General features: G+C 39.5%; 1 protein-coding gene across 2 annotated transcripts in view; it reads left to right on the top strand.

Moving 5' to 3' along the window:
- CSMD1 (CUB and Sushi multiple domains 1) overlaps positions 1 to 26,965 on the top strand; it is a 2,059,737-nt gene that overhangs the window by 1,943,883 nt on the left and 88,889 nt on the right. For both annotated transcript variants that reach the window (XM_078069893.1, XM_078069894.1), the window contains exon 50: positions 11,953 to 12,138. In XM_078069893.1, coding sequence (XP_077926019.1) covers positions 11,953 to 12,138 — 186 coding nt within the window. The remainder of the gene's footprint in view (positions 1 to 11,952; positions 12,139 to 26,965) is intronic.

The following is a 26,965-nucleotide window of genomic DNA, read 5'->3' on the forward strand; positions in this document are numbered from 1 at the left end:
ATCTGCTGTCTGCAAGCTGGAGAACCAGGAAAACCCATGGTATAATTCAGTCCAAGTCCAAAGACCTAAAACCAGGGAAAACAGTGGAGGAGGGAGTGAGGGCAGTGGTGTTTAAGTCCCGGTCAGAATCTGAAGGCAGGAGAACCGGTAGAGACCCTGTTGGAGGGCAGGAGAAGACAGGTGTCCCGGCGTTAGCAAAGAGAGCAAATTCAATCTTCCTCTGCCTTTTTGTTCTGTTCAGGCCCTCGGGAGTGGATGATGCCAGATATTATACTAAAAAGGGAGATGATGTTTGAAGTTAGACATTTCTTAATAACATCATCTATCTCTACCACCTCATTGTGCTTGTGATCATCTGCATCCTGTGCTCAGTGCTTTTTTTTTCCTTTAAATATTTTATTTATTTTTTTGAGAGAGAGAGTGCACAGGAGCCAGGGGAGGGGTAAAAGGAGAGGGAGAAGCAACTCCCTGCTGAGCAGGGACCCCAATGTGGGACTCAATCCCAGGACCCTGAGATCATGACCTGAGCCAAAGGCAGACTCTTAACTTACTGAGCCACCAGGTGCCCCCTGTGCTCAGTGCTTTTAGTGTATCTGGATCTGTACTAGTTCTCGGGGACCTGGAGCCCTGTTTTGGCTCTTGGGGAGACACTGATGGCTCCTAGCATGGCCAGCGCTAAACTTCCACTTCTCCACTTGCAGCCCAGTACCACCTAATCTCTACTGATGGGGGCGTACCGCATCTGAGAGATTAACCATCACTTGTTTCCTTGGTACCCAAGATGAAAGGAAAAATATTCTTCCATACCTATTTCAGTTTTAGTTGATGCTAAAGAGTTGAGGAATACTTTCCTTTATATTAAATCTGAAGAAAGATTATTTTTATGATAAAATAATAAAATTTACTGTTTGCTTAGAGTCTAATATTTACCAGATGTTTTGCTGTGTGCATTAGATTATATATTCTGCTAAGGTTACCCTGATAAGGAGGTGTGATGATTCTTATTTCACAGATAAGGAATCAAACGCTCCTATGAATTAGGTAAATTTTCTAAGTCATAAATAAACAACAGACTCAGACTTCCCTATCTCTGAATCCATGTTCTTTCAAAAATTCCATCCTTTTTCCTACAGATATTTAATGAGAAGTCAATATGAAATCATCACACAAAGCTTTAACTCCACATTTATACATGCACTTATGATAATGTGCCCACAGCAACACCCACGTTTGGGTGACAGGCATGAAGCAAAGACATGGCTCAAAGACACAGGATACCTAGATTTGCTTTGTCTTCCAAAAGTACACCCCCAAACCTAAAAATGCTCAGGTTGCACTGAAAGGTTTTCCTGGACTTACTGCCTGAAATAAAAGTTAATGGTAGAGGGATCATCCTCTCCTTCTTATAATTTCATTGTGTTACATTTTTCAACAGACTGAAATGGTGGTGACATTTCATTTAGAAGATATTGGCACTGTTGATAGATACTTTTTGATGCGGGAATTCTTGAGCCATATTTTACCCCTTGTTAAATGTTGTTTTAAAGGTGAATTTGTTTATGCATTTTCTGTATCACCTATATCACTATTTAAAATCATTGGTTGTGTGGCACGAGTTGATGGGGAAAGTTAAGATCAAATAACTCTGTTAATCAAACTCAAAATGCTCATACACCAGCTAGCAGCATCCATGCCTGTAAGCTCATATAGCTGAGGATGTGATCACCTCTCATCCATCAACAAAGGTACGCAAGCCTCCCTGATTAAACCCACACTGTTCCTGGCTGGTATGAGTCATGTGGGAGGTCCTGAAGAAATTGCTGAGGTAGTCAAGTGTTTATTACAAAGACACACTCTCCAGCTGAAATATACTCAAATGCCATTTTTTGCTGGCAGTCCTCATCAAGCTGTCATGAAAAAGTCATCATGTATTTGCTTGAGTGATTACTGGAATGTCCATAGTTTGAAGATCCTGGCCAAAGCAAAAACTCGATTTTCCTCACAGGAAAGCTGAAGAGATGCTTGACCATTGTAAGCTAGTGGAGACCTGGACCCGAGTACAAGATTATAGAAACTAATAGCTATGCAGACATTTCACTGTGTTTTAAATTATTTATTACACAAAATAATTTTATATTGACTTTTAAAAATCAAGTAGTGGAGTATTAGGAGTCAGAGACCATCCTGGCCATGCTTAGAGCACTCCCAGGCAAATTCCCAAATGTGCCTATAAGAGGAGTTAGATATCTGCCTTTACTTTCCTCTTCCATATTTCATGTGGTGATAACTTGGGAAAAGATACTTTACAACAGTGTGGCGGGAGGAAGTGGATGATATGGCAGACACATTTCTCTTGAATGTGATGAGGATGTTTTTGGGTAGAGTTGTAAACTTTTAGAGATGAAACTATACAGATGACCTAGATAAACTTCTTCATTTACAGATGAGAGTTCTTAAGCCAAGACAGAATAACTATTAAAATATTTGCCTTGGGGCACCTGGGTGGCTTAGTGGGTTAAGTGTCTGCTTTCAGCTCAGGTCATGATCCCGGGGTCCTGGGATCAAGTCCCATGTCTGGCTCGCTGCTCAGTGGGGAGTCTGCTTCTCCCTCTGCCCCTCCTACTCCTGCTCTCTCTCTTTCTAACAAATAAATAAAAATCTTAAAAAGTATATTTAAAAATATTTGCCAAATGTAAGAGATTTCAGGACAGAAATTAATAGCCACTGAAACCACTAATATCACTGTTTACGCCAACACTCCAACTTGCATCTTTGCAGGGAGCAATTCTGCTCTTTTAGATGTCACTTGAGGTTTTATTTCTAAAGGAATCTTCTTGCAAAAGAAAAGTATGATTCTGGCCAGTTATGTTAAACACCTATGACATTCAGGAAGAAAATAGCACCATTATCTATCAAATGGGAATAATATATTTTTTGCCTTCCCCAAATTATATGATAATTTTATAACTCAAATAATTCATAGGATAATAATTTACATATATATATTTAAAATATATTTACTTTTGATAAAACTTTAAAGTAGAACCTAACATAAATTTATGAAGTTATCTTTGTGGGAGAAATCAATTCTCCAGATATCTGAGGAAAGCTATTCTGTTTTCTTTCAGAAGGTCTGCATCTATAATGTGCTGATATATTTTATTCTTCCAACAAATTAGTTTCATGGTACTGTTTTAATAAATTATGAATCAGTAAATAAATAGTGGCAAATCTTTTCACCAGAAAGACTGAGTGAAAAATAAAAAAAAAATTGTTATTCCTTAAACGTTGCTAATAGATTATAGGATACTCAGTTCAGTTTATAGTCTGGTCATGCAATCTGTGGTTTGAAGTGAATCTAGAATGATTCAGAGAGTGTGTTACGGAGATTGCAATAGGTACTAGAAATACCTCTTTCTCTATGCTTGTCCTCCATTCTTTCTTCTGAGCTCCAGACGCAAAGGTCCAACTGCCCCACTAAAACATCGTTTGCACCTCCAGAACTCAGTGCCATGACAGAACTCTCTGCCCTGTCTCAGAAAATGAGCCTCCAGTCCACCCACTTGCTTAATGCACTTCTCTCTCTTGCCTCTACCTGAAGTCCTGCCTGCAACCACCAAGTCCTGATGATTGTAGCCTCTGAGTGTGTCCCAGTCCATTTACTTTGTTGGGGTGGGGGAGGAAATTTCCTATACTCTTCAAAGGTTCTTCTAGCAGGCCTAAGAATTGAATTGACATGAGGCAGATTAACAGGAAAAAATCAAATGTAATTTTGTACATACAAGAAGCCCACATACATGAGAGGTTCAAAGAGAGGAGGGTAAAATAGTGTTTATGCCATCCTGAGCTAAGGAATGGGAGATGGGCCTGGGGCTTCAAAGGGGAGGAGGGCAATTCCTAGGTCAATAAGAAGAGAGTGACGTCTGGTAATTAGATATTCGCCTTGCCATATGGTAATGCCCCAGTTGAAGTTCTTCTAGGCAGTTAAGGGAAGGTCAAATGGTTCTCTTGTGCCCACAGGATCTTTATTGCTTTCAGCTCAACATAGTCCACATGCCAAAGTGGCACATTCTGGGAAACACTTGTTCTGAACCTTTCTGACTTCTGTATGCCCCCTTCCACTCTACTTTCTCATTTTGCAAGGACTGCCAGAGTAGCCTTCCTGCACCAGCTTCACTGGGACCATTTCACAATTCATCCTTCAGGCAGTGGTCAGAATAGCCTCACCAAAACACAGCTGGGTGTATGTCACTGTCCAGCTGAAATCCTCTGAAGGTGTTCTGAAGTATATAGCATAAAATCCAGACCCTTTACCATATTTCTGAATAACACCTTCTCCAATTACCTCTCAGTCTTTACTTAAATGGCACCATGTTCACAGCTCCCCTGGCCTTTGATCAGTGTTTTCTTGCCTCAGGTAGGGCCTCCTCCTCTCCTGAAGGTGCTTTCCAGGACCTCTGGCCTGAGGCCTGAGTTAATGCTGAGGTCCTCAGCGTTAACTGAGGTCCCCCTGCCTTATTTTAAATAACTTTCCTCATTTTTTCCTTTCTTTTAGTACCTTGTCCTGTCTCTTTGTAATGCTAATTACAGTTTTTACAATCCATAATTGTATATTTTTTCCTGAGCCAATTTGTCTCATCAAGTAATAATAAAATCTCATGAGTAGACTCTAAGGCACCACTTCTGATCCCCAAATCCATTTCTCCAAAAAGTCTATGCATTCATCAGTATGCAGAATATATTAAGAATAGTTATATTTATCTTACCTACTTCACAGAAATGCAGTAATGCTCAAGATAGATAAACTTGAATACTATCAAATTGGGGGATATTTCTTCTTGGGAGGAGATCCAACATTTGTCAACAAAATGGCCATTTCGAATAACCTAAAACTCATCACAAAATGTGGCTGAGTTTATTCAGAACTTTAACAAATGTAAAGACTTAGAACTTTATAGATACCATAAGATAATTCTTCATCTAAATATAACTCTTTTATAATTATCTATATTAATGGTTCTAGAGAAAATCTTCATTAAAATAAAATTCTACAAATCCCTGAAAATAACAAAAATACCTACAAAGAATTTCATAGGTAGTTACATACCTTAAATTTTCAAATTCATAATTTTCATCAAAATAATGTGGTCAGTTAAAATATTCAAAATTAAAATATAGTACTTACACATTATAAACTTAATGTGAAACATTCTCTTACTGTTGGCTGCTCAAATTATGAACTATTATCCACATACTGAAATTCAGTGCCATGGTAATTTTTGAAAAACTTTAAAATTATACCTTTGGTAGTATAATATTTTTCCATTTCCCATAAATAAAGTTAACATATATTTATTGAGAGCTATGATATTCAAGACAGCAAAAAGGATGAAAACATGTATGGATGTTCTGCCCTCTAAGGATTTTTATACAATTAGGAAGGTGGTAATGGGCACCATGCAGGTAAGAGGTAAGCACGTAGGTGGAACAGACAGCAAATGCTGAGGCAGTCAGATATTACAGGGTCCATGGTCCGTGTGCTTCTTAACTTCTTTGCCATGGCAGAAATCACCAATCTATCACAGAACCCTTTCTTGTTCAGCCTCAGAACAAGAAGCTATTTAAAAAGATATTCCTACTTCCACTTCTAGGAGGATGACGTAGATGTTCTTTTTTCTATTTTATCTCCTAAGTGCAACTAAAATCCCTGGAAAGTATATAAAAAAACAATTGTAAGTAAACTCTGAAAGATGGAGAGAAGATGGTAAACTGGCTTAAGACCTCAGAACAGAAAGAATGACCCAGTGGTGAGATTTTTGGGTTCTCTTTACTGCTTCAAATCCCTAAGAGGATGCTGGGGAAGCTGCTCAGTTTGAAACACCAATAGGCACAGGCAACAAAAAAATTCCCAAGAAAAGTCTGCTCTACCTGCCCAAAGAACAGGGAAGGTACAGCCAGACAAGACAGGAAAAATTTAGTCAATAATCATTCTCCATCCAAATCTTGCAGAAAAACTTGTGGCCATACCCTACCACCGACTGCAAAGACCAAGTGGAGAGCTTTCCAGGCTATCTAAGATGCCCCAACCCTCCCCGCTGGGTGGTGTCCAAGAAGGCTGTGAGGAGGCATCAGTGATACCACCTGGGAAATTGTACTTCACCCCACCTGGCGGTGATGAGCTGCTCTTAACCTCTCTTGCTGGGGTGGTATTAGAGGACATATATTTGGGAGTCAGAAATATCACCATTCCTCAACTATTACAAAGCCATCATCTCTCTACATGTCAGTGGAGGCCACCTGGGAAGCAGTAAAGAAGTGCCCCCTACTCTCCAGCTAGGGAAGTGTTAGTGGAGACCTAGAGGCAAGCTGGAATTCTCAACTTGTACAAGGATCCCACTCACCTGCACTTCCATCCCCACCTGGAGGTAGAGATAGGACCTCCCTTCACCTACTAGGTGATGTTAGATAAGGCTTAGAAAAACACAAGATTAAGCAAGAGCCAGAGTCTTATGAATGACACAATGCTCACAATGTCCAGGTGTTAATGCAATATCACATGTCATACCAAGAAATGGGAAGAGATCAAACTAAATGAGATGAGATAATCAATAGAAGCCAAAGCCAAGATGACACAGATGTTAGAATGCTCTAAGATTCTAAAGCAGCCATCATCAATAATTATAATGTAGATGAGCATTTTATTATATTATGCCTATTAGTCTGCATAAACAATTAAAAAATAGTAAGTCGCAGAAATAAATAGCAGATACAAAGAATAACCAAATGGGATGATTAGAACTAAAAAAATATAGTAACTGAAATAAAAAGAAAAAAAACCCTCAGTGGATGGAACCAACAGCAGTATAGGGAGGACAGAGGAAAGTACCTCTTTCCTCTGAAGCTAAGATAGAATGATAGAAATTACTCACTTTGAGAAACAGAGTGAAAATATGCTTAAAAAGGAATGAACTGAGCCTCCCAGACCATGAACTGAGCCTCCCAGACAATGGTACTGTAATAAATGACCTGACATGTGTGTCATCAGAGTTCTGGAAGAAAAGCAGGGACATGTAAAGTCTTACAAAGTGCTTGAAGAGACATGGCTGAAAAGCTCCCAAATTTGGCAAAATATTTAAACCTAACAGATTCAAAATGCTAAGTGAACCCCAAATACCAGAAACCCAAAGAAATGCACAACAAGGCACATCATGGTAGAATTTCTGAAGACTAAAGGCAAAGAAAAAAAAAAAAAAATCCTGAAAGAAGCCGGGCAGAAACAATGGATCACCTATAGGGAAATAAGGATTCTAGTGACAGTAGATTTCTCATCAGAAACCCTGATGGGTAGAAAGAAGTGGAACAGCATTTTTTAAGGGCTGAAAGAAAACAACCCAGAATTTTATAGTCAGCAAAAATATTGTTAAAAGTCTTTTATCTAATAGGCTTATAGTGAATAATAAGTGACATAATTTCTATATTATCTGCCTCTGATGCTTTTCTTATTAGACTATAACAAATTCCCTGTTACTTGGCTACAACATGATTATAAACACAAAACAAATGCAGGCACAAATATAGAGCGGAACCAAATTAGAGATGGCAATTTGGAATATTCTTCTATTAGAATTATTTTTTTAAGATTTTTTTTATTTATTTGGGAGAAAGAGAGAGGGAGACTACAGAGGGAGAGTGAGACGGAGAAGCTGACTCCCCACTGAGCCAGGAGACCGATGTGGGTCTCAAAGCCAGGACCCCGAGATCATGACCTGAGCCAAAGGCAAATGCTTAACTGACTGAGCCACCCAGGTGCCCCTCTTCTATTAGAATTTTATATATATATATAGTGGCGTGCATATACATAAATTTTAATTAATAGAAAAATCTTATATGCTTAAACTATATACTTATAACCCCTCAGAAATCCATTGTCTACATTTGAGACACTGGCTACGTCACTGTATTGTTCTTCATTATGCTTTAGGCAGAATGCATGAGGGATTTGCATTGTTCTTTTACAATTCAGGTCCTCTTCTGTATCTCTTAGCACATCCTATTCTTTACAGAGCATTTCATGGGCTCTTGATCCGGAGCTTATCAGTGGTCCTTCATTTTTGTTTATGCTCCTTTCGTATTTGATATTCAACTAGGTTTTTTGGTTATAAACCAGGTACCTATCAGATTTCCTGCATGTCCTGTTTTTACTTAAACATATCTGTTACCTTAACCAGGCCATAGGAATTCCTACTGTGGGATACTATTTTTATTCCCGGCTTTATGGTATGGGTGATTGATCTCCCTCTGGGTTTGCCTTAGCCTTATGAGTGGGGGCCAGATAATGAAAAGGTAGACATTCCATTTTGAGATAATGGGTATGTGAGCTAGGATACTGATAGAGTATGAACCAGATGTTCAAATAGGTGGACAATGATTAGCCACCAACCAAATCAGGGCTGTGTAAAGAAAGAAGTGAACGAAAGAATCTGACCTGACTGACTGGGAGAAAGTTGGTCAGGACAACTACAATGAAGGTCAGGTGACAACCCCAGGACCTACACATATTTAGCTTGAGATGTGGGGATTGCTCAAGTGGACTGAGTGGATGTCAAGGCATGAGAATCACAAGCCTAAGGCAATAGTCAAAGCCCAAATATCACTGAGTGATATTCCCATCTTTGAAAGGAAAAAAATGGAGAAAGAAAAGAAAAAGAAAGCAAAGCAAATGGTACTGTGTTGAAACTTGATGGGTAGCAGAAAGAAAAGGAGCCATTGTAAGGTATAGGGAACAAACATTTAAAGAAGTGGGAAAAAATCAGAGAAGTGTTTAAACCTACAGAGGCAAGAATGACTACTGTTTGGTCTTAAATACATAAAGAAAAAAATCCCAAGTAGGGTTCATTATTATAAAAGAAGAGTAGGACACTGGACAGTGGAGTGGCTCTTCCATTTATGTATTTGAAGCCAAAATGTTAAATATCTCATGAGATATGTAATAGAACTAAGCTAATTTACTACTAATTTCCTCTTTGCTCTCTTTAATAAATAGATTACAAGGAGGTAATCCTTGCCACTCATATTTTTCTTTGCAAAAGAAATAAGTAAAATGATGATCATGCATATAACTACTACTACTACTACTACTAATGATGCTTTCTTATTTATTGAACGCCTATCTTGTATGAACCCAGTTGTAGCTGTTCTGTATACATTATGTCATCTACTCCACACAATTACCTCTGAGGTGGCCGTTATTAACCTGAAAGCAATGACACAACATTCATTAAGTCTTTTAACTAAAATCATAGAGCTGGAAAATGTCAGAGACAAGAACTAATACAGAAATCTGACTTTAAAGTCTGTGTTCTTCGACAGAAGATAATTTTAAAAGATGAGTATGTGGTCATTTGCCTCGGTTGGCTGGGAAGTATAATGCTATATTAGTATAATTCAAAAAAAGAAGATTTACTCCTTTTAGCTATAATAAAAGTAAGAACCTTCTGCATATTTTGAAAGTTGCATGCATTTAGCTCATTGACATTTAAAAAGTGCTCTAAAGAGTATCTGCCACCTAGTAATCATACAAAATTTTTTGAAGGAATGAATAGATGGGCCAATACTAGACCTTAGTGGGAGGCTCCTTATCCCATGAACCTAAATTTCTAAATCTGTAAGGATTATACCATCTATCTTCATTGAATCAGAAGTGTGAGAATGTCATGGTTGATTGATTGCCAACCTTTATTTTTAGCCCTGCCAAGCAGCCTACTGTTAAGACAGTCTAGAGGGGCTGAAACCCATAGCTCAAGGCCAAACACGTATTCCCAGTTGTTGATCAGAAGATAGAAAGTGGGTCTCCTTCAGTCCTTGGAATGAGGGTTTATGTGTGAAATAAGCTTCCAGATTTAGCAGAAGTAGTTAGAAAGCTTTTCTGTTTTGGCCTCCAGGGTATGAATCCCTTTAAGGTAGGGTTTCATGCATGTTTGTAGAATGTTACCTGCCGAAGAAATGTCATTTCATTTGGTACTCACTCCAAACGAGAGCTAAGAAGTAACTGGACACTTGGCATGCTTCAGCGAGCAGGAGAGAAATTTAGGTTTGTGAGAATGAACAAATGATTATTTGAGTGAAATGCAAGAGGAATTGGTAAGGAAACAAGAGATTGGTGATCCTGAGAGATCCAATCACAAAGGACATTCACTGCATTCAATAAATTAAGATGAACGTTTTGCAAATCCCTGATACATTGCCTCAATAAAACAATGGCTTGGAAAGCCAGAGGTTATTAATTATTTTAAGTACTTTGTCCAGAATCATGTCTATATGTCTAAGTTTTTATCCCCTATCTACTGCAAATGTTTATTATAGTATGCCTCAAATATATATATATATATATATATATATATATATATACACACACATATATAATAAACATATATATACTTTCATATATATATGTGCTGTGTATATGTATTTTTTAAATGGTTGAAATAGCTGATTAGACATTTAAGCACAGGAGAAACTTGAGTACTTGGACTTTCCAGAAGTTTGATCTTTATCAGCCACTACATTTAAAATTTTTTTACTTCCATGATAATTTTACATTGTATTTATTGAAGATTGTGCTAAAAAAAACAAAGAAGAGAACAACAGCCAGAAGACTCAGAGTGAACCACAGGTAGTTCAGTGGGCTCTTGTAGAATTAGAAGATGGTCTCAGTTGGGAGTCACAGGTCTGCTCTGTGGCCCTAGGTTCTACACAGAGTCGCTCTGATACCCTAAGCAAGTCATTTTCTCCTTCTGACCCTCAGTTCTCGTTAATTGTAAAACTGTAAGTTTATATAATTCGTTCAACCTATCCTTCCAGCTCTAACATGCTACATGTGTTTTCTCATTGGAATCAATGTGGAAACATTTTTAAATGACCCGAATTTAAAATCCATGAGGTGAATATTATCTTAAATATTGGTTGAGTAAAGGAAGGCCGTTACTTTAGTTAATGGAAAACTTCTCTTTGACAAGGACATGTGAATTCGGTATGTGTCATTGGGAATGACTCCATCTCCTTGTCCTGCCTTACTGTTCTGTTTCTTTACTGTAACTTACAGTCATGTCACTTGAGGGTTGTTTTTTGTTTGTTTTGTTTTGTTTCTTTATGTCTCATAGTAGATGAGTCTGAATCAGAACTAGGAAATTGAAGAAGGGAGTGTTACACTGAACTCCCCCTCTATCTTCTTTGTCTTTAAAACATGTCTGATTCCTTCATCCCACTTTCTTGCATGGCCTCACACTGAGAACAGGCCTGCTTAGCACCTGTAGGACCGAGGTCTATGCTCGAGGTACCCTCCCTTTCTCCTCCTGGATTTTAGTTCCTCAAGGCCCTGTGTTCTGACAGGTATTTTATAAAATAACATACTATGATCATAGATGCATCGATGATCTTGGCGAAGTCTTTTGCCTTTTATTAGAACTGTCTGGTGCTTTAAGGAAAATGAGTCATGGGGGGAGGGGAAGGTGCACATAAGGGGAGGTAAGACTGTTGACTTCAGTTCTGATTCCTGAGAAATCTCGACACCAAGGCATCGGTAGATTTTGCAATGGTAAAGATGCTGTTCCCTGCTTTCTTTGCAATGTTAAATGCAGTGGAAACCCTAACACTGTGGCATCCTGAGCACGGCCGTCTGAGAAAGCACCTCAGTGTGTTTAAACTGTTTGACGTCAGTCGGACTTACCTTCTGGGATCGTAATCACACAGATGTTTTTTTTCTGAGCAGTTTTCCATGGCTTCTCATTAACCCTCAAGATCCTTAAGACTGAAAATGTGTCCACTTATCCCACACATTAGAATTAGAAATATCTTAACAGCTTGTACATGCACTGGAGATGAACAGTAGAAACAGAACAAGGAAATATCATAAAGTCTTGTAAGAATAACTGCACTTCTGCCATTTCTTTCCAGCTGTGTCCTGTGGAATCCCTGAGTCTCCAGGAAATGGGTCATTTACGGGCAACGAGTTCACATTGGATAGTAAAGTGACGTATGAATGTAACGAGGGCTTTCAGCTGGATGCTGGCCAGCAAGCAGCTGCCGTGTGTCGGGAAGACGGATTATGGAACAACACGGGCAAGCCTCCCACGTGTAAACGTGAGTGTTCCAGGGACTTTGCACGTCCTGGCAGATGTAATTTGGAGCGAGATTCACGGGTGAGAACCTCACATTCCTCAGTGTAGAGACCCTCTCCCACGGCCTGTGAGGCCTTGGTCTCTTGCATCGTGGTAATATTAGAGCCAATCTACATTTGCAAATGCTAAAAAAAAAATTAAAAAATAAGATAAAAAAATGAAACCAATCTACTCCACAGAAAATGCTCCAACCATGTAAGATAAGCTCAGCCTTCTTGAAAGTTGGTCAAATAGAATCACGTTGGTTCCGTCAGGATCTAGACGGTGTGATTTAAACAGCAAACCTTGCCCATGCTGTCACTTTCAATTTGGTTAGATGAATTAGAGAAGATGTTGAGACACATGGCCTTGCGATAGCATTCTATGCAAAATATTGAGACATAATTCAACATGAGTTTCCTCTTCGCCTCCCACCTCCTTATAAATTCCTTGAGGTTAAAGGCAGTGCCTTGCTTCTTGGTGTATCACCTACTCCACATAATACATTGGTGCTCAGTAAATGAGTCACTGATTTGTGAAGAGCAGTAAGTTTTCTGGAAAGCTCTTTATGGTATAATATTCTTAAAAAGGTCAGAAGTTTGGGCCCATGCTAGAACTGTAGTCTTAAAAAATAATAAGTACATAATGCAGAGCCAAAGACAGCAAAAGTTCACACACACACACACACACGCACATGCACACGCATGCACACGCGTGCACAATGTGCACCAAGATTTTCATTGTATCTATATTAAAACTAGCCTCAAAGTGGAAGTAATATAACTACCTAGTTTCTAACAATTGAAAACTATATAATATTTCTACATAAACTATTTTCATTCCTATGATATTTGAAAAATGTTTCCACATGATCTTCAATTATAAAACTAGTTTATTGACCTCTTTTTGTGTGTAGTATTTTGGTCATGTTGAAATTATTTAAACTCCTTAGCTATGAACACATAAATGTTTACAGAATATAAGTGACTTTTCCTCCATAGTTCTTGTTTTTCCTGTGATCATTTTCATCTATTTATTTATTTATTTATTTAATTTATTTATTTTTGCAGAAAATTATTGCTTTTCCTGAGAGGCAGTGAGGCATTATTGAGACAATAGTAATATTTCTCACTTTTTATTTAATAAAGTACTATTTTATTATAATTAAGAAATAGTAAAGGGAGCTAGGATAATAAGATGCATCAGTAGGTTTTTAAGTTCAATCCTAGATAATTCGAGCCTAATCCTATGGATGGCAATAACACTGTATATTTTGGGCTCCGTATAGTGAGAACCATGTCCTAGGCACTTAAGACACCGCTCACTTTGCACACACCCTAGAGGTTGTTATGAATAATCCTTGTCAATGTAATGTGTCTACTATGTACCATATGTTTCAAAGAGCTTATCTCTAAATCTCCTGACAGCTCTGAAAAGGGAGGACACACACGACCTTCCCAATGAAGTGAAAGCGCTTATCTGCAGAGTTCGGGTTGGATTTCATTCTCTCTAGTTCTAAATCCTGTGCCCTTTTCATTATGCCAGTTGTTCGGCACCCTGGTTACACATAAATCCATGTAGGGAGCTTTAAAAACTACTATATGTCCAGATCTGACTCTCAGAGATCCTGGGTTAACTAGTTTTGGGTGGAAAACAGGAATCGGTATCTTTTTTGTTTTGTTTTAAGTTCTCTGGGTGCTATGCTTAAAACGTCAAGTATGTGCTAGGTTTTAAAGGCAAAGCCATTTAAAATTTGTATAGTGTCCGAGAAAGATACGATAAATGACAAGGTAACTGTGTAAATGATGTAAATGTAATTTTTATTCTTACATCATTTTTTTAAAATAGACTTTGTCTTTTATAACAACTTTAGGCTTATAGAAAAAATGAGCAGGAAGTACAGAGATTTCCCATATACTCCCTCCCCCACCATTATCAACATTCCCTACGAACAAATGGAGAAGTTCATTTGTTACAGGTGATGAACCTAGTTTGACACATCATTATCACTCAAAGTTCGTAGCTCACATAAAGGTTCACCCTTGGCATCATACATTCTATGGGTTTGGACAAATGAATAAATACGTATATCCACCATTATGGTATCATACATAATTTTTCACTGCCCTAAAAATCTCCGTGCTTTGCCTGTTATCCACAGCCCCCCCACCCCTCAACACCTGGTAACCATTGATCTTTTTTTCTGTCTCCATAGTTTTGCCTTTTCCAGAATGTCATATATTTGGAATCATATATTCTGTAGCCTTTTCAGAATTTTTTTTTTCCACTTAGTGACATGCATTTAGGGTTCCTGTATGTCTTTTCATGTCTTGATAGATCATTTCTTTTTGGTGCTGCATAATATTTCATTGTCTGGATGGACCGCAGTTTATCCATTCCCCTACTGAAGGACAACTTGGTTACTTACAAGTGTTGGCTCTTATCAATAAAGCTGCTATAAGCATACAGGTGCAGGTTTTATGTGGGCATACATTTTCATCTCCTTTGAATAAATACCAAGAAGTATGATTGTTGGGTCACATGGTAAGAGTATGTTTAGTTTTCCAAAGTGGCTGCGCCATTTTGCATTCCCCCCCCAGCAATGAGTGAGAGTTCCTGTTGCTCCCCATCCTCGTCAGCATTTGCTGTTGTCAGTGTTCTGGATTTTAGCCATTCTAATACCTGTGTAGGGGTATCTCCTTGTTGTTTTAACTTGCATTTCCCTGATGACATATGCTGTGGAACGTATTTTCATGTGCTTATTTGTCATTGGTCTACCTTCTTTGGTGAGGTTGATTTGTAGGGCTTTTGCCCACTTTTAATCAAGATGTTCACTTTATTATTGAGTTTTAAGAGTTCTTTGAATATTTTGGCTGCCAGTCCTTTATCAGAGATGCTTTTTCCAAGTATTTCCTCCCAGTCTCTGGCTTGTCTTCTCATTCTCTTGATGGTGTCTTTCTCAGAGCAGGAGTTTTCAGTTTTACTGGAGTACAACTTATCAATTCGTTCTTTCATGGAACATGCCTTTGGTGTTGTCCTTAAAAAGTTATCCCCCCAATAAAGGGTCACCTAGATTTTCTCCTATGTTACCTTCTAGGAGTTTTATACTTCACATTTGGGTCTTTGATCCATTTCAAAGTAATATTTGTGACAGGTGTAAGGTATGTGCCTATCTTCATCTTGGCATGAGGATATCTGGTTGTTCCAGCGCTATTTGTTGAAAGTCTATCTTCGCTCCATTTGTATTGCTTTTTGCTCCTTTGCCAAAGGTCAGTGTACTATGTGTTTGGGGGGTTTATTTCTGGGTTTAATATTCTGCTCCATCAATCTATGTGTCTTTTTTTTTTTTGCCAATACCACAGTGACTTCTCACTTTTGTTTTTATTTGGTTAAAACAGAATATAAAATGACACTTTTTTTTTCAAAATGTATTTAATATGAATGCAACAATTTGGAAAATTAATTGAAAGAATATTTTCCATTTTCCTACAAAATCAATCTTGTTTTTGGTTGTAAATATTTCTAGGGACATAATTGATTTTACTAAAAATGCCCCAATGGACACAGATACTTCCATGATTTTAAAGCTATAGGGAAAGCTTTAAAGACATCACTTTTTCTAAAGATAATCCAGCTTATTGGGGATCACAGACATATAGTCTCAGTGGTATTTTTTTTTGGCATTTTATTTTAACTAATATAGCATTATCTTTGGATTAATGAAAGGCTGCTCACATATGTGCCTGTTACTTCACAGATTGATGCAATGAGCAAGAACCGTGTGTCACTGTAATGTTGAATCATTTCGTCCTGAACATGTGCTGGACAGAATGCCTTGAGTATAAGCGTAAACTCTTTTTTATGTATGAGCCATATTTAAGTCTTCAGGCCATACCTCATTGGGTTAAGCAATTATGCAACCCAGATTTTTAACCCTGCTTTACAGCTTGGTCTCCAGAATGCCAATGGAAGTGGTTTCTATTTGGCAGTAAATGGGTCGCCATCATAAAACCCCAACATAAAGAACCAACTATGTCAGAATTAGGAGGCAAAGGGCCCAATGTAGCTTTCTAAGTCCTTAGTTGGGGGTAGAGAAAGAAAGAAGCCAAGAATTTCAAAAAGAGAGAAGTGGACAAAATGCTTTGGATCCCATGGAGAAAGTGTGTGAGATACTCCAGGGGGCACAGAGGGCCAAAGAAATGGCTCGTATGGGGAGGTGCTGTACACACCCGAGCTCATCCACCCAGCGTTCGGTGACGTGTGCTCTGTGAAGACCTCTGGTTTCGACTACTGGCATAAGAAGGTTGGTAAGATAAGCCTTTGCCCTTTGGAGTCTCCACAAGTGCACAGGACCTGAGATAAATGACTGATGCAGTCATAGCAGGAAGAGATTAGATGTTGATGGAGCCACATGCAGATGCTCAGCCTGGGATCAGCCTTTACAGAGGAGATGGCTGTCTGCTGGGACGAGTGCATGGTCCTGGGAAATAGTGGTAGTAATTGAACCAATTTCTTGAATGGTCACTATAGACGTTGGACCACGTCAAATGTGTCTGTGCTACATCATTCAATTATAATAACAATCCTATGGAGAAAATATTGCTTTCCTTATCTTACTGATTTAATAAAAAGCAAATAACTGATATAGCCCAAATCCGCAACTTGCAACCAAGTAAATGTGATTGGTCATTATAAAAACACTGAGGGAAGTATTTCAGTGTACTGAAACTGCTCTGTTGGAGGTCTCCTGCTGCCCCAGGGAAAGCTATATGGTGGCACTGATGGGGTAGGGATGCTTTAGGCATTTTGAAAGCACAGTGATTGTGTGTCGCTCCCAGGACCTGCCCGGGGAGGTGCTACACCGTAGGGCAATGTGAATTCAAGGCTCTGTGCAGGGAAGGGGCAGAGACAAGGGAGACGATCCTGAGATCGAGCCCCGCAAAATCAAGAGTTGGAGGCTTAACCGACTGAGCCACCCAGGCGCTTTAATAGCTCTTTTAAGACCAGTCCTGGACACCCTACTATCTTCCAAGCTGGGTTCCAAAAACTTTACAAAATTACCCCATTTAACTCTTATGAGGTATGCAGCCGTTGTCCCGCTGGACAGATGAGAACCTCAGAGGGACTGGTTGGGAAGGTTGTCTGGTGACAGATGAGAACCTCAGAGGGACTGGTTGGGAAGGTTGTCTGGTGACAGATGAGAACCTCAGAGGGACTGGTTGGGAAGGTTGTCTGGTGTCAGACACGGGAAGCAGCCAATGGGGATTGGTTCCAGGAAACCTGGGGCGACAGCCCCTTCTCCCAGCTTCCATGTCCTTCTGTCCCTAATGAATCTCATGGCTTGTGAGTCTCATGTGTTATAAAACTGAGCCCAGGGACAGGAAGAGAGGTGCCACTATATAGCCTAGCATGTAATTCATTCTGGAAAGCACTAACTAGCTGACGGTGAGGGAGCCACCTTTTGTTTGAGGGTATGTGGTAGAACCAAATGATTTCAAGGCTGACAGACATTTATGTCTAAAATTTTCTGGAAAAATCAGGAATGAGAGACCTTTGGCAGGGCGAAGACAAATGTTACATCAATTAAGAGTACTATTTTGTGCCTATGTGAAAGATTATATTACACACAGAAGGTGGCCTAATTTATACATGCTTTTGAATTTTTCTGCTTCAAAATACATATTCTAGATGGACCATTGCTTTAAAGTTACAATTAAAAAATAAATCACGAAATCATTTCTTACATACAAATGAGGATCCCAGGATAAAGGAGTTATAGTATGTTCATTTAAATGGTTGTGAAATGGGAAAAAGCCAATTTGCATTTTAAAGCTTTTATTGATAGTGACTGCTATTCAGTAACACAGACAATACATAGAGTTTTTGTAACAAAATGGAAAATCAACCCAAAGTTTTCTAAGTATCATTTGAAACTTTCAAGTATTTCTTGTGTCCCTATTGTCCGTTAGATTTTATCAAAGGGAGAAATGGACATTTTATTTAAGTTCTTTGGTATTCAAAGACTGGAAAACCTATTTAATCTTGGTGGGGTGGTGTTTTTTCACTTAATTTAAATTAAAGAAATTGCACAGAGTAAGCATAAAATTTTACCTCGGAGTCAGAAAATTTGGTTACTATGGAACTCTGAAATGCATATTTCCCTCAGGCCAGTTCCTCTGTGTACTTTGTTGGCATGACACGATTTTGTTTCTTTGCTGACTGCAATAGTATGTAGATCAGTACCCTGACTCTTAGGAGAAAAGAAACACTTCCGCTTTGATACGTAGTAAATGTAAATGGTAAATAAAATCTGTTGGTGTGGCCCTTAGGTTTACTGAAGGGAAGGCTGTAATAAATAACTGTTTCACTTTGCTCACCACCCCATCCCAGAGATCTGTAAGGCAGGTGCCTGAGGCGCATTTCTTTTCATTTTAATTATTTACTGAGACTGGATTTGGATCATTGAAGATAAGATTCATGCCGGTGACATAATAGAACGAGGGAGGCTGTTGGTATTAAAGTATGGGTTTAACAGTTTGACCAAATGATGAATAGATATGCATAATGTACTTTACATTTAGGAGAAAGCAAAACCATTAAAATTGTCCTCTAATGAAAAACGAATTCAAAGTCCTAGTCCTGATGTATAGGTTTTCTTTTTCAATCACAGGTGTTAGTCAGTGAAGCGAGTTTGTCATGGACAATTTACTGGAGACCTACTATGTGGCAGGCATCATGAGCATGTTACCTGATCAAATGCAATGTCTGTATATTTCGGGAAAGGGAGCACAAACTAAAGCCATACCAAATAGCTTTATATGACCTGTAAATAGCGCAAACATAGGAAAACTAAGATTATATATAAATATATTATCTAGGTACTTGGCTAGCTAGCTATGTATGCATCAGCACATACGTAGGTGTATGTATTCATCTGTATAGAATACATGTATACATATGCATACACATATATGTGTGCATACATGTATAAACACGTGTATATATTTATTTATCCATATTACACACATATAAATATATGCATATATGTGTATATATTTATATTTATATATTTATATATGTGTAGTGCACATATGTGTTTTTGTAAATATAAAAGAATATTGTTTATGAAATGTTTTGGGGGATATATATTTATCCACTTAATCCCTTAGAAAATGGCCTAAAGGGGCACCTGGGTGGCTCAGTCGTTAAGCGTCTGCCTTCGGCTCAGGTCATGATCCCAGGGTCCTGGGATCGAGTCCCGCATCGGGCTCCCTGCTCGGCGGGGAGTCTGCTTCTCCCTCCCACTCCCCCTGCTTGTGTTCCCTCTCTCTGTCAAATAAATAAAATTTAAAAAAAAGAAAAAAAAAAGAAAATGGCCTAAAAATTGCTTATGTTGCTGTCTTCATGGATTACCCCCATTTTCAGAGTAGAATACATGTTATACTTCACATTTAACACCTTGACAAACATCGTCTTATCCTAAATCGTGTCCCTGAACCCCTGTGTTAGGAAATCGGTTCTCCGTCTGGCATCACTGAGTTTCCACTACGTGCCAGGCATGTCATAAGCATTTGACAGTGCTTCCGGTCTCTGAGTCCTTTACCAGATCTTCGAAACACTGTTATTATCCCCATCATACAGAGGGGTCCCGGAGACCCCGAGAAGTGGAAACCCCCTAAGGTTGCACGATTGGACCACAGCGGAGTCGGAACTGAGGCCGTCTGTCTGGCGCTGGCCCTTCCATGCTAGTCGCCAGGCTCTGCACGTGTAGCTGCCGTGAGGGGCCCAGCCTCCCTACACTGTGCATCTACAAGGGACTTCAGTTAACATGTTAGCAAAGCCCATGAAGAAAAGTCCCATCTCCACTTGATCTAAAAACATAATCATCATGTGCATATGTATTAAAAATATTACACATTAAAGCTAAAAGGAAAAGAAAAGGTCTGCATATGAGATAGGAGGCATGAATCTATCCCTAGGGATCTTCCAAGTAAGTGTGTTTGTTACAAGATTTGGAAAAATAGCTCGGACCAGAAGGTCAGTGCAGAGCCTCAGCTGGCAACATGAGCCAGAGACCCCTGCCCAGTCTCTTGGTGCTGCGTTGCTCCACGTCCAGCCCGCCCCAGTTCGTCCCGGCTCTGCTGCAGACCCAGGGAACAGAGTCGGTGGGGTTCTGATGAGTTAGGTGAGCCTACACGAAGTTGTGAAACGTCCACTAGAAGCTTGGCTGGTTTCTGCTCCTTGATGTCAGGGCGCATCGCTTTGCAGGATGGGTTTGTGCAGCTCTGTGCAAGGCTAGGAGGCGCCATGGCCAGCCTGCGGAAGCCTCCTTCCAGTGACCATCTAGTAGTGCCCAACCTCAACTACTGTGCATTCTGCTGGGATGAAATGTTTTCGGACGGCACAGTGAGGTTGTGCAAACTTGATATTGTTATTGAGAATGTCATTTTGGGATCTTGATACTCTGTAGGAGTTTAGATACAATTTCAGATTAGATTCAGTCCTTCTCTTTAGGATGAGCTGTGTTTTACTCTATGATTTTTCTGCTTCTTTTATTTCATTTGCAAAGATTGAACATGGCTTAGTCCAGCTTTTTGTGTTTTAACTGGAGTTGTGAACAGGTTCCCCTTGTCTCCTTGATAAACATGAGAAAGAAAAGTTTGCACTTAAGTGCTCAGTGGTCAATCTGGGTCTTGTTTCATGGAGGCCATTTATGGTCCTGAGAATTGGACTGTGTTAGTTACTATTGTCCATCTCGAAGAAACATAAACTCTGAAGGAGCAGGTGCATTTGTCCATTTGACTATGGCTGTATCTTTTTAAGTACTTGCAGAATGAATATCCTGGCCCCTGTCAGAGAAGATGTGAGGAAACTATTTTTTGTTTTTTTTTTTTTTTACAATTGTTTTTTAAGTTGCTGCCATGTAACCAGAGTGACTCATGAACATGAGAGGTTTTCACCCTTTTAGGCTGGATAGGTGAGCCTTTTCCCAGACAAGTAGCCCGAGATGTGTGCTCGGCCAGGCAGTCTCCTGTCAGCTGACCAGGGCTCTGCTCCTCGTGTCCGGCTCCAAAATACTTCTACATCTGGTTCAGGCACAGAGAGAGCATGCACTTATTCAAATGCAAAATAATCCTGAAAAATTGAAATTGTGCATGGTTTTATATATATAGTTTTAAGGAATTAATATATTAAAGACAACACTTTAGAGATCATTCTGCATATTCTGTGCATAACTAATAATTATTCTTTTCCTTTCCATTGAATGATGAAGTTTATTAATTTTACTAAAAATAAGTCTATTGACATTTTAACTTTCATATGATGATTCTAAATCTAAAGTTATGGGAGGATAGGAAGCTTAACACACATTTCTATCTCTATGAGTTCTTGAAATAAATCTCCCCACAGAACGATGTAATGCTGGTTACTTGAAATGTTACAGTCATGTACCATCCAGAAAGATTGTTTCTATACATCTGTCACCCATACTGAAGCTTTTTGAAGAAGAACATAACCAGATGCCTTTTATGATATTATGCATTGAATTACAAGAATTTAGAAACAATTTAAGCATCGCTAGAAGGAAGTTTTCAGGTTTCAAGTTTTCCAGTTTAGCCCTTCTCAAGCATGGTCATGATGCACCATGTGATCCTTTATATGTGGAGTCTTGGCATAAGGAATGTACATAGGTACAACTTATTTATTCCGTACTGACGTCATCATAGTGCCAATCAGAGTCAGAGGATGCAGCTGACTCTTCACTCACACTGAATCTAGGTGCGTGCCTTCTCATGCACCAGCTTCCCTGGCTCCTCCCTCATCCTTTCTTTCTTTTATTTTAAGATTTTATTTATTTACTTGACAGAGAGAGACACAGCGAGAGAAGGAACACGAGCAGGGGGAGTGGGAGAGGGAGAAGCAGGCTTCCCGCTGAGCAGGGAGCCCGATGTGGGGCTCGATCCCAGGACCCTGGGGTCATGACCTGAGCCAAAGGCAGACGCTTGATGGCTGAGCCACCCAGGCGCCCCTCCCTCATCCTTTCTGCAGTAACGCACCACCAACTTTCTGGAAGCATGCATGACTGCCCACTCTTCTTTTATCTTCTCCCTTGAGGTCTCTGCTGGTCTGTTTCCAAAGTATAAAAGATTGAGGATCTGACCAATAAAGCAGGTGTCTCCATCGATTCATACAGCATTTCCTATTAGGCTTACATCAGCTGAATGGCCACTGGCTTAGACACCAATCCCTAGTTTGTACGGTTTATCTCCATAATAGAGCCCACAGGTCCTCGGGCAGGGCTCTGGCCCTGCTCTCATGGCACTAACTATGCTATATACACAATAATTTTAGGATTTAAGGTCATGCTCATCATAACCTACAAATTACCCAGGAGACATTGTTAAACTCTTATTTAAAACGATGCAAGGAGGCAATTCTCACTAGGGGAAATGGGAAAGGATATTTAAGCAAATGCATAAAATATTTTTAAGCAAACAATTTTCTTTCCACAAAAACTCTAAAGATGTTCCTAATTATAGGAACTGACTAGTAGCTGGCTCAGTGTCGGCTATCGGCGCATACTGGAACCATGACCTTAGAAAGCGGGGCTCATAAAATGAACAAATAGAAACAAGACACATCACCACAATGAGAAACTTTGAGGGATGTTTAGAAGCAAGTGAAAAGCCAACTTTCTAAAAGAGAGCCATCAGTGACGTCAGTGCTGTGGATTCCTTTCTTGGAAGCACAGCGACAGAAATTGTGAAACACCAAGATTTTGTACTAGTAATCTACACTTAGATTAGCAGCACCATTTTCATCCTGTCTGGAGGTCCGTTTAGACTCATTTAGTATAATTAAAAAATAAGCCATTTAGGTAATTGAAAAAAATGGCTCTATTAGGGAACTTAGATTATAGAATTACAAAAAAAATTCTGAACAGTATTTGCCAGTATCACTACATGGATGAGGTTAATTCAATACTGGTCTCGTTTTCTTATTGAGATCAGATTTCATGGAAGGTGTTTACCTTTAAGCTATGGATAGAGTTGGAATATTAGTTTTTTGACTACAGTTAGTTATGTAAATGCTCTAGGGTCCAACTCTACTAAGATATATTTATTAAGACTAACAAAGCAGCAAACTCATAAGAAGACTGGAGCAGAAAAATGTCTGATCTCAAGAGGCTTTTGTATAAAGTTCATAATTGAATAAGGCAGTAGGTCCCAGAATGAGAAGAAATCCGGCACTTTCAGGACCAGAATGTGAGAATGTTCAGAGGGTTTAGATTCAATCAGGAATCTTGGGGATGGGGCGGGTAGGAGCTTTGAAGTGTTTGGACATTTTTTGTCTGAGGGTGAAAAGCTGAGCACTCTCAGGTGACCCATAAATTACCTGCTAGAAGTTTGCTTTTAAAACTCTATGATTTCATTCTTTATTAATTCGATACTCTTATTCTATTTTTTAAAGATTTATTTATTTATTGAGAGACAGCGTGAGCACAAGCAGGTGGAGGGGCAGAGGGAGAGGGAGAAGCAGGCTCCCCGCTGAGCAGGGAGCCCGACGTGGGGCTCAATCCCAGGACCCTGGGATCATGACCTGGGCTGAAGGCAGACGCTTCACTGACTGAGCCACCCAGGCAGCCCTTGTTACTCTTATTCTAAATAATTCACACACTAAGCATTTGGTTAAAATCTGAGGTTAAAACAAAAATCCAAAACCAAGTTATTTCCTTAAGAATCCCATACTCTCAATCCAGTCTTTATTGAGGGGATTCCTCAAGGAGCAATGTTGAAATTGGAGGATGTGGAATGCATTTCTGTTGCCTCTGTGTGGTGCTTCCCCCTAAAGACCTTATATTCATTATTTACCTAAGCCAAAGCAGGCGTGTTCTTCGGCTTCTAATGCTCCAGAGCAGAAACCAGCTTCTCCCTCCCCTGTCCAGTGAGTACAGATCATTAATGACTTGCTGAAAGCTTGCTTAAGTTGTGAGTAGGAAGCACATTTATGAGGTTGATTAAATCATTTTACTCCAATGGCATCTAATTGTAATTTTATAAATCTAACTAAATGTGCTTGAACTAAACTTGGTAGTAAGAAGCACTTACCCGCATTGAGTATGATGGGGGGGAAATCTGTTGTTAAATGAGAAATGACAATTGCATCCCTGCATGTAGGGGCTGATTGGAATATCCCAGAAGATTTATGATACGGGTCTGTACTTTATGGGGGTGGGAAGGCTGAAGGGCTTTTATTTATAGTGGAATGCTGTCATTGTCTGAATATCTTAAACAAAACAACTGTTAGTCTTCCTACTTTGCCACAGGCTGAATGAGTCTATAATAAATCAGAATCACTCATGGTAAAATTAAAAGCTAGGATTTCTCAAGTAAAATGCAGAATATTTTGTGTTGTCACTGACATGTTCACAAGATAGAGAAAGTGTGTTTCTTTGTGTGTGTGTGCACAGCTTTGTATTATCTGTACTTTCAACTGAGCTGATTTGAGAAGTATCGTTTTGGGATTTTTTACTTTGTCAAGCACGTCAACACTTAATGCTATGAACTATGTCAAATACTGGGGAATGGTCAGGGGCACATGTTCTCTTGAATTTGTTGAAATCTAAGAAAATGGCCCCATGAGAGTTGTTTTCTTTAAGATGATAGAAGAGAATCTATATTTCCTATTTCTTTTAGATTTTATTTATTTATCTGAGAGAGAGAGAGAGCACAAGCAAGGGGAGTGGGAGAGGGAGAAGCAGACTCCCTGCTAAGCAGGGAACCCTATGAGGGACTGGATCCCCAGGACCCTGAGATCATGACCTGAACGGAAGGCAGATGCTTAACTCACTGAGCTGCCCAGGCGCCCCTGTATTTCCTCTTATTTTAAGGAAAGAATATAAGGTAAACTGGCCGATTGTGTACTTCCTACCAAGCCAGCTAAACCTACATTTTTTTAATTTAATTTTTTCAACCTATATTTATTGAAAGTATTTGATTTCCCTAAGGTAGACCTGGCAACTTATTCACTTATAATTGTCATAAAAACTGATTTATAGCATTTATGTAAACGGAATGCTTTCTCTTGTTATATTTTCCAGATGAACTAACATTTTAAAACATTTTTTTTAATTATGTCATTATTTATACAACATTCATAGGCTAGTGTGTCTGCAGTCTTCACTGAGTTAATTCTGAAAACCGTGTCCAGTGTCAATTGTTTTAATGACGTGTCGAATAAACACAACTTTCTTGCATTGTTTCTAGTAGTGGAGGAAATGACAGCATCCGAGAAATAAAACATGGGACCCGGGTGAAGTCTGGCTTGGGTGAGCCTGAGCTGACTTGCTTATCCATAAAACAGAACTAACAATGAAAACACCAGTTTTCCCTGTCACAGTGCTGTTGTGAGGATCAACTTAGTGTAAAATTATATGTACAATTCCATATACAATGTGAAAGGGACTTTTTGGGAAACATGACACGAATGCAAGTCATTATCAGCCCTCTGTGGCTGCAGGTAACTGGGAGGACGGGCAGGTACATGGGCCAAACTGCAGGGAATCCCAGTCTAAGATAGTTTCTTAAGGAAGAATGAAGTGTTTTCTTTAGAACTCTCAGCACAGTGGCATTCACACTGCTTTACGTTGGCTTCTGACTATAATTCCACATTGTCTTTGTAAGTCTTAGCGGAGACACGCAAGTTCCCTCCCAGCTGGCTTTGACAGGCGGGGCCCCTGGGCCAAAGTGGGAAACCGCAGAAATTGCCCCCCCGTGGACCTCAGCGCTCTCCTCCCTTCCTGCCTCCCGGGGGTCCTACTCTCCTGCTTCTTGCTCGAGCTCTTAGCTCCAGCTTCCTTTAACCCGCCATCCTGCGGATGCTCAGTCGTACCTTACCCCATTCTTCCGCTCTGTATAATGTCACCAAATGAGAACGTCCCCATGGGGCAAAATACCCAGTGGTACACACATCGGTTGCCGCACCTGCCTGAACATGGCGTGCATTTGCATTCCTCCTCTGTCTTATATTATTGTTGACCATTCTTTTTTCCCCTCAAAGTATTGATGTCGTGGGAAGAAATAAAAAATTAAGAATATCACAAAAACAGGCTGTTTTTTTAAGTAACCCCTTGTTAAACAATTATGCATTGACTTATGTAATCGTTTAGCATGTGTCATATTTATATGGTAAATATTGTATGCACGCATAGTTTATGTCTGTGTAGATGCATGTGCGTGCGTGCACAGGGGTGTGTGACACTTCTGTGTATCACATGCATTTTTGTGCCACAACACAGCATCTTCTTTCATGGCTCTTAGTTTATTTTTTTTTATTTTTTTTTATTTTTTTTAAAGATTTTATTTATTTATTTGAGACAGAGAGAATGAGAGAGAGAGAGCACATGAGAGGGGGGAGGGTCAGAGGGAGAAGCAGACCCCCTGCCGAGCAGGGAGCCCGATGCGGGACTCGATCCCGGGACTCCAGGATCATGACCTGAGCCGAAGGCAGTCGCTTAACCAACTGAGCCACCCAGGCGCCCACATGGCTCTTAGTTTAATTGTTTTGAGTTTTTTCCCCTAAAAAAAATTCTCTCAATTTTCATTTTTTTTTCCAGCCTATTTTCCTTTAAAATGTATTTATTTTTCTTTATATACAATGTTCTCTTATGGTCATCAGGCTCATAGTCCTAAATCCTCTGATCAGCTGATGGGCTTTCCTCTGGCATGGCTCACGTGTGGGCAGCCTGGGACCCACAGAAAGAGTGACAGAAGGAGGGGAAGCCATACGAAGTCTCGTCCTCCAGCGAC

Source organism: Halichoerus grypus, chromosome 3, assembly GCF_964656455.1.
Source record: "Halichoerus grypus chromosome 3, mHalGry1.hap1.1, whole genome shotgun sequence".
In the NCBI taxonomy this organism is placed as follows: Eukaryota; Metazoa; Chordata; class Mammalia; order Carnivora; family Phocidae; genus Halichoerus; species Halichoerus grypus.